Source organism: Apodemus sylvaticus, chromosome 2 (genome assembly GCF_947179515.1).
Source record: "Apodemus sylvaticus chromosome 2, mApoSyl1.1, whole genome shotgun sequence".
Taxonomy (NCBI): domain Eukaryota; kingdom Metazoa; phylum Chordata; class Mammalia; order Rodentia; family Muridae; genus Apodemus; species Apodemus sylvaticus.
The window spans coordinates 67,037,539-67,051,698 of NC_067473.1; the positions used below are offsets into that span (position 1 = coordinate 67,037,539).

The window sequence follows — 14,160 nt, forward strand, 5'->3', positions numbered from 1 at the left end:
CTAGAGATAATTACAGTTAGCACTCACTACTCCTTCTAGATATCCCTCAATCAATGGATAAGGAAAATGTGGTAAATTTACATAATGGAGTATGTAACTCAACTGTTAACGAAATGACACCGACAGAAGACACTAAGGGGCCTGCCCTCAGTGTGGCCTGCCTGAAGCGGGAACCTCTACAACATGCAAGAATGTGGTGAAGAAATGGAAGAGAAAGAAAAGCAGAAGGGTTTGAGAGCTATGAGGAAAGGCAGAACTGAGTTCTTTGCCTTGCCACCTGAGGCCATAGTGAAGTCCTGTCCCAAGCTGCTGTTGAGGGCCATGTCTGGGCTCATGGTCATGCAGCAATAGGGGTCTGTGTTGATGTCTATGACTTGTATTATCACCAAAGGCATGAGGATGCCCCTGGTCTGGGCTGCCACCTGGGACCATGTTGATGTCCAAGGGCTGTGCAGAGCTTGTCCTGCACGTAGGAAAGTGGGCCCTACACTTTGCCCAGGCAGTGCAATGGAGCTGACACTGCTGGTGAATGCACAGGTGAGCTGGCCCAAGGGCCCAAGGGCAGGAAATAGACCCTGGCCCTTACCTAGCATTGGGTGAGTTAGCCTGCGCAGTGCTGGAGAGCTCTTCTTGGTGGTGTGGGTATGGAAAAATTCGCAGACTGACCAATTCAGCTATGACACAGGCCCAGGTCCAGATCTCTAAGTTGGCCCACCCCAACATCTACCCCAACTGTGAATTGCTGGATCACATGAAGGGGCAGGTCCTGCAGATCCAAAGCTGCAGGATCTCCATGACACAGGGCAACAACAGGACATCTGAGAGGAGTCCTAGTGAGGATCCAGTATTGATAGTGTAGAAGAAGCCAGAGGCCTCAAACCAGTCCAATGAGTCATTACAATGGACATTTGTAAGTAATGTGTGGGCAAAAGGTTATACTGTGTGTCATATTGTTACAGACACACTGCAGATTGTACAATGAGACTTTTAATGCCAATTTTTTTTATTTTCTTTTTGGGGGGGAGGTTGCAAGAGCAAAGGGTGGATATGAAGGGTTGGGAAATGACTGGGATTGGGGTGTATGATATGAAATTCACAAAGAACCAGTAAAAAGTTATACAAAATGATATCATGAAATTTGTAAGCAAATGGATGAAACTAGAAAACAATCATCCTGAGTGAGTAAGGTAATTAAGATCCAGAAAGACAAATATGATCCGTGCCTTGTCCAGTCATCATCAGAGAGGTTTCCTCTGGCAGCAGATGGGAGTGGATATGGAAACCCACAGCCAGACATTATGCAGACAGAGTCTAAATTGGAGATCGCCATTGGTCCCTTCCCCTCCAAGCTTGGTGAATCCAGTGGAAGAGCAGTTGGAAAGATTGTAGCAGTCAGAGGTGATGGGAGGACACTAGGAAAACACAGCCATAGAATCAAGCAAGTGGGGCATGCATGGGCCACAGACTGATGTAGGAAGCGTGGGACCTGGAGGAGTCCACACTAGGTCCTCTGTATATGAATTTTTTTCTTTTCTTTCTTTTTTTTTCTTTTTTGTGGGACTCTAACCGTGGGAGCATGTGTGTCTTTAACACATTGAAACTCATTTTCTCCTATTCGGTTGCCTTGTTCAACCTCAGTGTGAGGGCTTTTCCTTTGGCTTATTGTATTTTGTTTTGTTGTGTTGGCTTTTTGTCTCTTACAGGGGCTAGTCTTTTCTAAAGGGAGATGGAGGACGAGTGGATCTGGGGAAGAGGGGAGATGGTGAGGGAAGCTGGGAGGAGTGGAGGAAGGGAAAACTGTGGTTGGGATTTATTAGTTAGAGAGGAATCTATTTTCAATAAAAAAGAAAATTTAAATCTCTCAGGATCCCTAGAGATGACAGCTAACAGTGAACAACCCGACTCTTTCTAGACACTTCTCACTGTGAGTTGTGCTAGTCTATTTGTCTTCTACAAAATGTAGTTCCAATATATCAGCCATATAAACATAATTTTACAAAATTGTCAAAATACACTTATATTCTTGCAACATGCTGTGACTTTCTTTTTGTCTGCTGTGACAGCCACAAGAAGGCCCTCCTTTGACTATGAAAAGAGAGATTGAAATATAAAAATAAGTGAGATAATAAAAAATATCAAGCAACGAATAGCAAGCACTGCATTCTTTCCATTCCACAGGAGATATCATCTGTTTTGACAGATGGCAGAGTTCAGGACACAGAAACGCCAGGAAGTATGCTATAACACAATGAAAGCACCCATATTATGCTACAGAGTAAAATTATTTGCTTAAACCAGTCACTAATATAATTTTGCTTTTACATCAGCACAAAACTGTAAATGGAACCAGGGTGAAATAAACACAGTGGTGCTTCTGAACTATCCCTTCACGGTGCCACTGACCCTTCACTGTACCCAGAGGAGCAGCCAGAATGGACACAGATTTCAGGCAAGAGCTTAACCATTTTTGCTCATTGTTAGAACCTACCATGTGAGGGTTGTTGTAGAAATCCAAAAGAAAATCGGTAGACTGATCCTTCCTGTATACTCAGCCCTGGCTTCTCTGTAACATCATGCCCCAAGCAGTGTATGTTCATGTAGGTTGACAACACTTATGATTTATTTGACAATGCTACAGATGCATGCTTTATTTATTTTCTGAGACAGGCTCAGGCACTGTATTAGTTGGCTGTCACTTTGAGCAATCTTATTATAAACGTTTTCTTTTACATAGTTTTGTATCATTTCAGTAGTATCTGTCTGGTCTGTCTATTATACATAAAGTGAAGTATATTTGATGATTTTGACATAATGGACTGAGTTTAGGATTATAATAGAAAAAAAATCCAAATCTAATTAGAAGATCTTCATTTAGTGAGTTTGAAGAAGTCATGTATATTCTTTTTTTAATGCTTAGTTATTTTTATTGGATATTTTATTTATTTACATTTCAAATGTTAGCCCCTTTCCAGATTCCCCTCCAGAAACCCCCTGTAGCATCCCCCCTACTGCTTCTATGAGAGTGTACCCCAACCCAACAACTCACTCCCATCACCCCACTCTCAAATTCCCCTACACTGGGGCATCGAGCCTTCACTAAAACAAGGGCCTCCTCTGCTACATGTGTGACTGGAGCTATGGGTCCCTCGATGTGTACTCCTTGGTTGGTGGTTTAAACCCTGGTAGCTCTGGTTGGTTGATATTGTTGTTCTTCCTATGGGGTTGCAAACCCCTTCAACTCTTTTAGTCCTTTCTCTAACTCCTCCATTGGGAACTCCATGATCAGTTCAAAGGTTGGCTGTGAACATCCACCTCTGTATATGTCAGGCTCTGTCAGAGCCTCTCAGGAGACAGCTATATCAGGCTCCTGTCAGCATGCACTTCTTAGCATTCACAATAGTGTCTGGGTTTGGTGTCTGTATATGGGATGAATCCCCAGGTGGGGGCAGTCTCTGGATGGCCTTTCCTTCAGTCTCTGCTCTACACTTTGTCTCCATATTTGCTCCTGTATTTTGTTATCACTTCCCAGAAGAACCAAAGCACCCACATTGTGGTTTTCCTTCTTGAGCTTCATGTGGTCTGTGAATTGTATCTTGGGTATTCTGAGCTTATGGGCTAATATCCACTTATCAGTGAATGCATACTATGTGTGTTCTTTTGTGATTGGGTTATGTCACTCAGGATGATATTTTCTAGTTCCATTCATTTGCCTAAGAATTTTATGAAATCATTGATTTTAATTGCTGAGTAGTGCTTCATTGTGTAAATGTACCACATTTTCTGTATCCATTCCTCTGTTGAAGGACATCTGGGTTGTTTGCAGCTTCTGGCTGTTATAAACAAGGCTGTTATGAACACAGTGGAGCATGTGTCCTTGTTATATGTTGGAAAATCTTTTAGGTATATGCCCAGGAGTGGTATGGCTGGGCCCTCAGTTAATACTATTTCCAGTTTTCTGAGGAACCGCCAGACTGATTTTCAGAGTGGTTGTAGCAGTTTGCAATCCCATGAACAATGGAGGAGTGTCCTTTTATTTTTTTCAGACTTAATGCATTTATTTGTCTTGTATAAAAACCCCTATGTGGTAGCCACAGCTGGACCCGGGGTCCTCTGAACAGAGACTCTGGTGTGGGTTTTCACAAGATGATCAGTGGATTCCTGATAAGGAGACTTGGTGAACACAGTCTCTTTCCAGAGGTTGGGGGTCAGGTAGCTGTAGGTCTTGGCATCAAAGGTGGCCTTGGCAAAGTTGCCCAGGGTGGCAGTGCAGCCCCCGGCTGACGTGTAGCAGTCATCTATACCTGCCATCATCAGGAGCTTCTTGGGCACAGGAGCAGAGCCAATGCCAGTGCCTCTGGGGGCAGGGATGAGACATACCAGCACAGAGCCACAGCGGCCTGTCACCTTACACGGAACCGTGTGGGGCTTGCCAATCTTGTTTCCCCAGTAGCCTCTCCGCACAGGGACGATGGAGAGCTTGGCCAAGATGATGGCCCCTTGGATGGCAGTGGTGACCTCCTTGGAGCATTTAACACCAAGACCAACATGACCATTGTAGTCCCCAATAGCGACGATTGCCTTGAACCTGGTCCTCTGGCCAGCCCGAGTCTGCTTCTGCACTGGCATTATTTTCAGAACCTCATCCTTTAGGGATGTGCCCAGGAAAAAGTCAATGATCTCAGACTCTTTAATGGGCAGGGAGAACAGGTAGATCTCCTCCAAAGACTTGATCTTCACGTCCTTAACCAGGCGACCAGGCTTGGTGACAGGGATCCACACATTGTCTTCAGCTTTACCTCCACGAGCCCCGCGGCCTCGACCATAGCCATGGCCTTGACCACGGCCCCTGCCCCTAAGACCACTGCTGAATCTTCCGCGGAAGCCACCCCCCATCCTCCCCTCCTCTGGGCCCTCCCACTGCACCTGTGTCATCTGCTATTTGGTGTTTTCCTGAAGAAGAAGAAGCAGGAGTGTCCTTCTTTTTCCCCATCCTCATCAGCATCTGATACCACTTGAGTTTTTGTTTATATATATATATATGTTATCTTAGCCATTCTGACTGGTGTAAGGTGGAATTTCAGGGGTATTTTGATTTGTATTTCTCTGATGACTAAGATGATGAACATTTCTTTAGTTGTTTCTCAGCCATTCAAGTTTCCTCAGTTGAGAATTCTTTGTTTAGCTCTGTACCCAACTTTTAATAGGGTTATTTGATTGTATAGAGTCAAATTTCTTCAGTTCTTTGTATATATTGGATATTTGTCCTCTATTGGATGTAGGATTAGTAAAGATATTTTCCCAATCTGTTGTTTGCCATTTTGTTCTATTGACAGTGTCCTTTGACTTAAAGAAGCTTTGCAATTTTATGAGCACTTGGTGAGGTACCATTTGTCAATTCTTGATTTTAGAGCATAAGCCATTGGTGTTCATTTAGGAAATTTTCCCTTGTGCCCATGTATTTGAGGCTCTTACCCAGTTTCCCTTCTATTAGATTCAGTGTATCTGGTTTTATGTGAAGATACTTAATCCATTTGGACTTGAGCTTTGTCCAAGGAGATAAGAATGGGTTGATTTGCATTCTTCTATGCTGACCACCTGTTGAATCAACACCATTTGTTGTAAATGCTGTCTCTCCCCCCCCCCCCCCACACACACTGGATGTTTTTAGCTCCTTTGTCAAAGATCAAGTGACCATAGGTGTGTGGGTCCATTTCTGGGTCTTCAATTCTCTTCTATTGATTTTCCTGAATGTCTCTGTACCAATACCATGCAGTTTTCACCACGATTGTGCTGTAGTACAGTTTGAGGTCAGGAATGGTGATTTCCCCAGAAATTCTTTTATTGTTGAGAACAGTTTTAGGTATCCTGGGTTTTTTGTTATTCTAAATAAATTTGCAAATTGCTCTCTAACTCTATGAAGAATTGATTTGGAATTTGATGGGGATTGCATTGAATCTGTAGATTGCTTTCTGCAAGATGGCCATTTTTACTATGTTAATCCTGCCAATCCATGAGCATAGGAGATCTTTCCATATTCTGAGATCTTTTTTCAATTTCTTTCTTCACAGACTTAAAGTTCTTGTCATATAGATCTTTCACTTGCTTGGTTAGTCACATCAAGGTATTTTATATTATTTGTGACTATTGTGAAGGGTATCGTTTCCTTAATTTCTTTCTCAGCCTTTTTATCCTTTGAGTAGAGGAAGACCATTGATTTGTTTGAGTTAATTTTATTTCCAGCCACTTTGCTGAAATAGTTCATCAGATTTAGGAGTTCTCTGGTGGAATTTTTGGTGTCACTTAAGTATACAATCATATCATCTACAAATAGTGATATTTTGACTTCTTCCTTTATAATTTGTATCCCTTTAACTTCATTTTGTTGTCTAATTGCTCTGACCAGGATTTTGAGTACTATATTTAATAAGGAGAGAGTAATGAGCCTTGTCTAGTCCCTGCTTTCAGTGGGATTGTTTCAAGTTTCTCTCCATTTAGTTTGATGTTGGCTATTGGTTTGCTGTATGTCACTTTTACTGTGTTTAGGAATGGGCCTTGAATTCCTGATCTTTCTAAGACTTGTGCCATGCAGGGGTGTTGAATTTTGTCAAATGCTCTCTCATCATCTAAAGAGATGATCATGTGGTTTTTTTCTTTGATTTTGTTTCTATAGTGGATTACATTGATGGCTTTCTGTATATTCAACCATCCCTCCATTTCTGTGATAAAAACTACTTGATAATGATGGATGATTGTTTTGCTGTGTTCTTGGATTTGGTTTCCAAGAATTTTATTGAGTATTTTTGCATTGATATTCATAAGGAAAATTGGTCTCAAGTTTTCTTTCTTTGTTGGATCTTTGTGTGGTTGAGATATAAGTGCAATTGTGGCTTCATAGAATGAATTGGGTAGTGTTCCTTCTGTTTCTATTTTGTGAAATAGTTTGAAGAGAATTGGGATTAGGTTTTCTTTGAAGGTCTGATAGAATTCTGCACTACCCCTATCTGGTCCTGGGCTTTTTTGGTTGGGAGACTTTTAATGACTGCTTCTATTTCTTTAGGTTTTATGTGTTTAGATGGTTTATCTGATGCTGATTTAACTTTGGTACCTAGTATCATATGTCTATAAAATTGTCCATTTTCTCCAGATTCTCCAGTTGTGTTGAGTATAGGCTTTTGTAGTAGGATCTGATGATTTTTGGACTTTTCTCAGTTTCTTTTGTTATGTCTCCATTTTCAGTTCTGATTTTGTTAATTTGGATACTGTCTCTGTGCCCTCTGGTTAGTCTGGCAAAGGGTTTATTTTGTTGATTTTCTCAAAGAACTAGCTCCTGATTTTGTTAATTCTTTGTATAGTTCTTTTTGTTTCTACTTGGATGACTTCAGCTCTGTGTTTGGTTATTTCCTGCTGCCTTCTCCTCTTGGGTATATTTGCTTCTTTTTGATCTAGAGTGTTTAGGTGTGCTGTCAAGCTTCTAGTGTATGCTCCCTCTAGTTTCTTTTTGGAGGCATTTAGAGCTATGAATTTTCCTCTTAGCACTGCTTGAATTATGTCCCATAAGTTTTGGTATAATGTGCCTTCATTTTCACTAAATTCTAAAAAAGCCTTTAATTTCTTTATTTTTTTTCCTTGACTAAGTTATCATTGAGTATAGTGTTGTTCATTTTCCACGTGTATATGGGCTTTCCATTGTATTTGTTTTTATTGAAGACCAGCCTTAGTCCGAGGTGTTTCAGTAGGATGCATGGGATTATTTCAGTCTTCTTGTATCTGTTGAGGCCTGTTCTGTAAACAAATATATGGTCAGTTTTGGAGAAAGTACCATGAGGTGCTGAGAAGAAGGTATATTTTTTTGTTTAGCATAAAATGTTCTATAGATATCTGTTAAATACATTTTGTTCATAACTTCTGTTAGTTTCACTGTTAGTTTCACTATCTAGTTTGTGTTTCCATGATGTGCCCATTTCTGAGAGTGGGGTGTTGAAATTTCCTACTATTATTATTGTGTGAGGTGCAATGTGTGCTTTGAGCTTTAGGAAAGTTTCTTTTATGGATGTGGGTGCCCTTGCGTTTGGAGCATAGATGTTCAGAATTGAGAGTTCATCTTGGTAGATTTTCCCTTTGATGAACACTTCCTACGAAATGTCTTTCCTTATCTTTTTTGTTTTCCAACCTTTTACTCTGAGATAGTGTCTGTCTTTGTCACTGAGGTGCAATTCCTGTATGTAGCAAAATGCTGGGGCCTGTTTATGGATCCAGTCCAATAGTCTATGTCTTCTTATTAGGGAAATTGATGTTAAGAAATATTAAGGAAAAGTGATTGTTGCTTCTTGTTATTTTTGTTTTTAGAGATGGAATTAACGTTTCTTTTGGGTTTGTTGGAAGTAGATTACTTTCTTGCTTTTTCTTGTGTTTGAGCTTTCCATTTATTATCCTTGTTTCCATGGTTTGTGGAAAGATAGTGTGAAATTTTTTTTTTTGTCATAGAATATCTTGTCTTCTCCATCTGTGGTAATTGAGAGTTTTTCTGGATATAGCAGCCTGGGCTGGCATTTGTGTTCTCTTATGGTCTGTATGACATTTGTATTGACATCTTCTGGTTTTTATACTCTCTGGTGAGAAGTCTGGTTAATTCTGATAGGTCTGCTTTTGTATGTTGCTTGACCATTTTCCCTTACTGCTTTTAATATTCTTTCTTTGTTTTGTGCATTTTGTGTTTTTATTATTATGTGATGGGAGGAATTTCTTTTCTAGTCTAGTCTATTTGCAGTTCTGTAGGTTTCTTGTGTTTTCATTGGCACATCTTTTATTATGTTAGGGAAGCTTTCTTCTATAATTTTTTGAAGATATTTATTGGCCCTTATGTTTGAGATTCTTTGATCTTTTCTATATCTATTATCCCTAGCTTGGGTCTTCTCATTGTGTCTTGGATTCTCTGCATGTTTCGGGTTAGGAACTTTTTGCATTTTGCATTTCTGTGGACTGTTGTGTCAATGTTTTCTATGGTGTCTTCTTTCTTTCTTTCTTTCTTTCTTTCTTTCTTTCTTTCTTTCTTTCTTTCTTTCTTTCTTTCTTTCTTTCTTTCTTCCTTCCTTCCTTCCTTTCCTTCCTTCCTTCCTTCCTTCCTTCCTTCCTTCCTTCCTTCCTTCCTTCCTTCCTTCCTTCCTTTCCTTTCCTTTCCTTCCTTCCTTCCTTCCTTCCTTCCTTCCTTCCTTCCTTCCTTCTTCCTTCCTTCCTTCCTTCCTTCCTTTCCTTCCTTCCTTCCTTCCTTCCTTCCTTCCTTCCTTCCTTCCTTCCTTCCTTCCTTTCCTTCCTTCCTTCCTTCCTTCCTTCCTTCCTTTCCTTTCCTTTCCTTCCTTCCTTCCTTCCTTCCTTCCTTCCTTCCTTTCTTCCTCCCTCCCTCCCTCCCTCCCTCCCTCCCTCCTTCCCTCCTTCCTTCCTTCCTTCCTTTCCTCCTTCCTTCCTTCCTTCCTTCCTTCCTTCCTTCCTTCCTTCCTTCCTTCCTTCCTTCCTTCCTTCCTTCCTTCCTTCCTTCCTTCCTTCCTTCCTTTCTTTCTTTCTTTCTTTCTTTCTTTCTTTCTTTCTTTCTTTCTTTCTTTCTTTCTTTCTTTCTTTCTTTCTTTCTTTCTTTCTTTCTAAGACAGGGTTTCTCTGTGTTCCTGGCTGTCCTAGAACTCACTCTGTAGACCAAGCTGGTCTCGACCTCAGAAATCTGCCTGCCTCTGCCTCCCAAGTCCTGGGATTAAAGGTGTGCACCACCACCCGCCCGGCTCTATGGTATCTTCTGCACCTGAGATTCTCTCTTCTATCCCTTGTATTCTATTGGTGATGCTTGCATCTATGACTCCTGATCTCTTTTCTAGATTTTCTATCTCATGGTAGACTCCCTTTTTTGATTTCTTAATTGTTTCTCCTTCAATTCTTACATTCTGGATGGTTTTGTCCAATTCCTTCACCTGTTTGGTTGTGCTTTCCTGTAATTTTTTAAGGGACTTTTGTGTTTTCTCTTTGAGTCTTTTAGCTGTTTATCTGTGTTCTCCTGTATTTCTTTAAGGGAGCTATTTATGTCCTTCTTAAAGTCCTCTATTATCATCATAAGAAGTGATTTTAAATCTGAGTCTTGCTTTTCAAGTGTGATGAAGTATCCAGGTCTTGCTATGGTGGAAGAACTGGGTTCTGATGATGCTAAGTAACCTTGGTTTTTGTTGCTTATGTTCTTGCACTTGCCTCTAGCCATCTGGTTATCTCTAGTGCTACCTGTCCTCACTGTCTCTGACTGGAGCCTGTTCCTCCTGTTATCTTGGTTGTGTCAGAACTCTTCAGAGTCCAGCTGTCTCTGTGATCTTGTGATCCTGAGATCCTGAGATCCTGGGTGTAAGAGCTCCTAGGAGTCCAGCTTTCTCTGCGTGTTGTGGCATTGGGTGCAGTGTTAGTGCCCAAGGTCTGCTCAGGACACTAGCTCAGACCTGAAGGAGGTGCATATTCTTTGAACACACACACACACACACACACACACACACACACATATACACACACACACATATACACACACACACATATACACACACATACACACACACACACACACACACACACACACACACACGCGCGCGCACACGCACAGGCACACACGCACACGCACAGGCACACACACACACATACACACAGACTCACACACACAACTATTCTTGTGCTGATTCCTATCTCATTATGTGTTTTGGGAATAAACTTTGACAATGGAGATTAACTGCTTATCACTTTACACATTTCATAACTGTTATTAAAATCCAAAGGAAGGTGATATTTTCCAGTCAAAATATGCTGGTGCCAGTAGCCTTTCTAAACATTTGGATAAATACATTTGCAGAATTACCTTAAATTCTTATTTAAATTTTGGAGATTAACACAGAGATGAGTAATATGATCTTTCTAGTCCTATTAACACTGGTCAATGGTCTGCATTGTTGGCTTCAGAGAACTTGCTAAAGAGATGGAATATGTTTACTTTTGCTATGAAATAAATGACAAGTTCCATGGTTTGAACAGGGCCCATTTATCAGCTCATGTTTCTGTAGGCCGGAACTGTGTGTTCTGCATGGTCAGAAACACTGCTTATCTTCCTGGCTTGATTTTGATTCTAATCTGGGTCTGGACATTCTCTTCCTGCCTCACTGATGACTAAGAATTCATTTCATTTCTCAGCTGTATGATTGAAGACTTCATTTTAAAATTAATCTTAATTTTTTTTTTGCAGATTCTTAGTTGTACATATGTAACAATATCATATTACCTCATTAACCTTCTCTTATGAACCTCCCTTTCCTGGAGACTCCCTCCTTTACCCTACTGGGCCTCCTCCTATTTTCACATTTTATGTATGTGGTCATAGTTGTTTGTGATCACAGTGGCTATATCACATTTAGAGACTATCCTTTTATACTATTCCTCCCCACCCTCTGGTCTTTCTTTACCTTTCTCCATGATGTCCCTTGCTTTTTGGTAGAGTAAATGGCATATTTAGGGTTGAGAACTTAGCAGTCCCTTATTCTCAGCACTCTCCATTGATGAGTTGTGAGTCTCTATTGTGAGTCTCTGTTTGATGACTACCCATTGGCAAGTGGGATGAAACCTTTATTTATGCTAGTTCTTGTCTGCCTAAAAGCCACTCGTTCCTTCTGCATGGCCATTATGGACAGAGACTGTTGCATATTTGATTTACTTCAGGATAGACTGAGTACGATTTTCTGGCTTCCTCTTTTCATCTACTAGGAAAAAAAATACTTCTTTAAATGTATAAATGACTTAGGTCAGCTGTGCATTATTGATAGAGCACCTCTATCTTGGCTTAAACCACTCTTACTGGACAGTCTGTGTAATATCCCATCCCTGAATGATGATGGGGCATCATGATGGCATTCTTGAGGAGATCTGGTGGATTTAGGGTGATATGGGCATAGGGAGCATCCTTAAATCCACATAGAATGGGGAAAGGGTTGACAGCAAAATGGGATGTGGAAAGTTCAGAGCTGAGAGATTTGGGTGTGTATTAACAGTAGGCAATGTCACAGTGATCTATTTGAAAAATTAATTGTATCTATTCCTACAAATATGGTCCCATGATGTTTGAAGTGCCTAAGATACTGGAACTAGTCTAGACTTGAGAAACATGATGTACATGAACTGCAGTTAGTAATTAATACTTTATAACAGTGAAAACATCCACTGCTGACTTCTGTGTTTATTGCCAATTTATCTGTCTTTTCTATTCAAACGTATTAATGAATATATTCTTTGGCAAATATGTATGACAGATTCTGCTCATATTGATCCTTTCACACTCTCTGATTTTCATTCCATCTCATCTCTTTTTCCTTCCATTCCTACCAACTTTCCATCCCTACTTTCTTTTCTTATTTTCTATGACTGTCTTTTTGAGTACAAATTTCTTTTTGTGCAGATTTGGGTACAGATTTGTACTTGTAAATATTTTCTATCATGTGGTTATATTTCAGGTTATAATGGCAAAAATATTTTTAGGTTTAAGTCCAGTTTCTTTTTCTCTTTAGACATTTATAATTCAGTGTTATCTCTAAGAATACTTTGTTTTACCCAGATCATGAAGAAATGCTCTTATGGTTTCTTCTAATAATTTTATAGCTGTAATTTTTTCATTTAGAGCCATGATCCATTTTGAGTTTTTGGAACCATCTTAGCTTCATTTTTGAAACTAATTGAGTTTTTATGAAAATGAAAATATTAATATGTTTAAAGCAGTTCCAATAGGGCAGGAAGAGGCATAGCAATCACAAGTATAAATTTGTAGTTATTATTTTTATCTTTTACTTATTATCTATTGTTTTTGTCTCCAAAGAGACTATCAATAAGCCTGATCTATTGTCTCAAAGACATGTGATGCAATCATTTTGTAGAATAGATGGCTAACAAGCAGGTCTTTTCTGACGAAACAGTCCATGGCTAAGGCTCTGAGCAGACACTATCCTTAACAGTGATGATTTTATTGTATTTGACTTATTTGGAAGCTGAGGGTTACTCAAACCTTAGGACATGTTAGCCACATGTTCTTTCGAGATATCATCTCAGAGAGCATGGCCTATAATCTCTGGGTGCAGATCATCATGGGACCTAGCATAGAAATCTTTTGGTATATCTTCTACTGCAACAATGTCACCCCACCTTTCTATGTCCGCTTTGTTTTGTTCTCAGCGTAAGCTCAGGATGGAGGAAGTTCTCTAATATTAGTTTCAGCTCAGTTGGATCCTGGGGATTTCAACTACTAAAAGCTGAAGGTATACTGCTTACTCCAGCCCCCTTTACAGTTTCTACCAACATTCTTTGCCCAGATGATCTCATCCAGTTTAATAGCTTTAAATACCATGCAAGTGTTGAGTCTCCAAACCTGTTACTCTGGCCTTTGCTGCTCACTGAGATCCAGACTTCCATTTCAATTGTCTAGCTCATGTCTCAACTTACATATCCAACAGGCATCTCAAGAGCTACATGACCAAAACAGATTTCCACCCACAGACATATTCTTCCATTCCTCCTTATCGCAGAAAAAGAATTGGTGAAAGTCTCTTCAGTGACTAAAGTTAAAACTTTAGAATTGATGCTATATTTTTCCAATTTCTTAGTTCTGTGCATCAGAATATTTATATCAGCTCTACTTTCATAATACACCAACATCTTACCTTACCCTAGTGTTTCTCCCCTTGGGTTTCTACATGAGGTAAAGCGCTGATCTGCTTGTACATCCCAGAGCATTTCTACTGACTGTTTTTCCCACTCTAACCTACCCTAGTTCTGTTAGTTAGATAGTGTCCAGGGGATCTACTTAAAAAGATAAATTTGAGCAGTCATTCCTTATTTTAAACCCTCAAATGAATTTCAGTTGTACTAAAATACTATCCAAATTTCTTCCGAGGACCAACATAATTTTATGGATGCTGCTTTTTAGTTATATGATACTAAATATTGATATTTCTATGAGGTGAAAATGCTTGGTTTCATGAGATCCCCTTGTTTGGCCCTTCCATACTTTAAAAGCACATGCACAAAACTCATAAAAACACTTCTGAAGCTCTTTAATAAAACAAACAAACAAACAAACAAACAAACAAACAAGCAAACAAAGTAGACCTGAAA

At 39.9% G+C, this 14,160-nt stretch overlaps 1 protein-coding gene across 1 annotated transcript; it reads right to left on the reverse strand.

The window, feature by feature from the left end:
- Nucleotides 1-4,077: 4,077 nt before the first annotated feature.
- Nucleotides 4,078-4,893, reverse strand: LOC127677907 (40S ribosomal protein S2-like). Its single transcript, XM_052172849.1, has one exon. It carries the CDS (start codon nt 4,891-4,893, stop codon nt 4,078-4,080), a length of 816 nt encoding a protein of 271 aa, XP_052028809.1.
- Nucleotides 4,894-14,160: the final 9,267 nt, after the last annotated feature.

Bases quoted from the DNA above. Each gene is read 5' to 3' on its own strand.
- LOC127677907 (XM_052172849.1), bottom strand. From the start codon at position 4,893: ATGGGGGGTGGCTTCCGCGGAAGATTCAGCAGTGGTCTTAGGGGCAGG.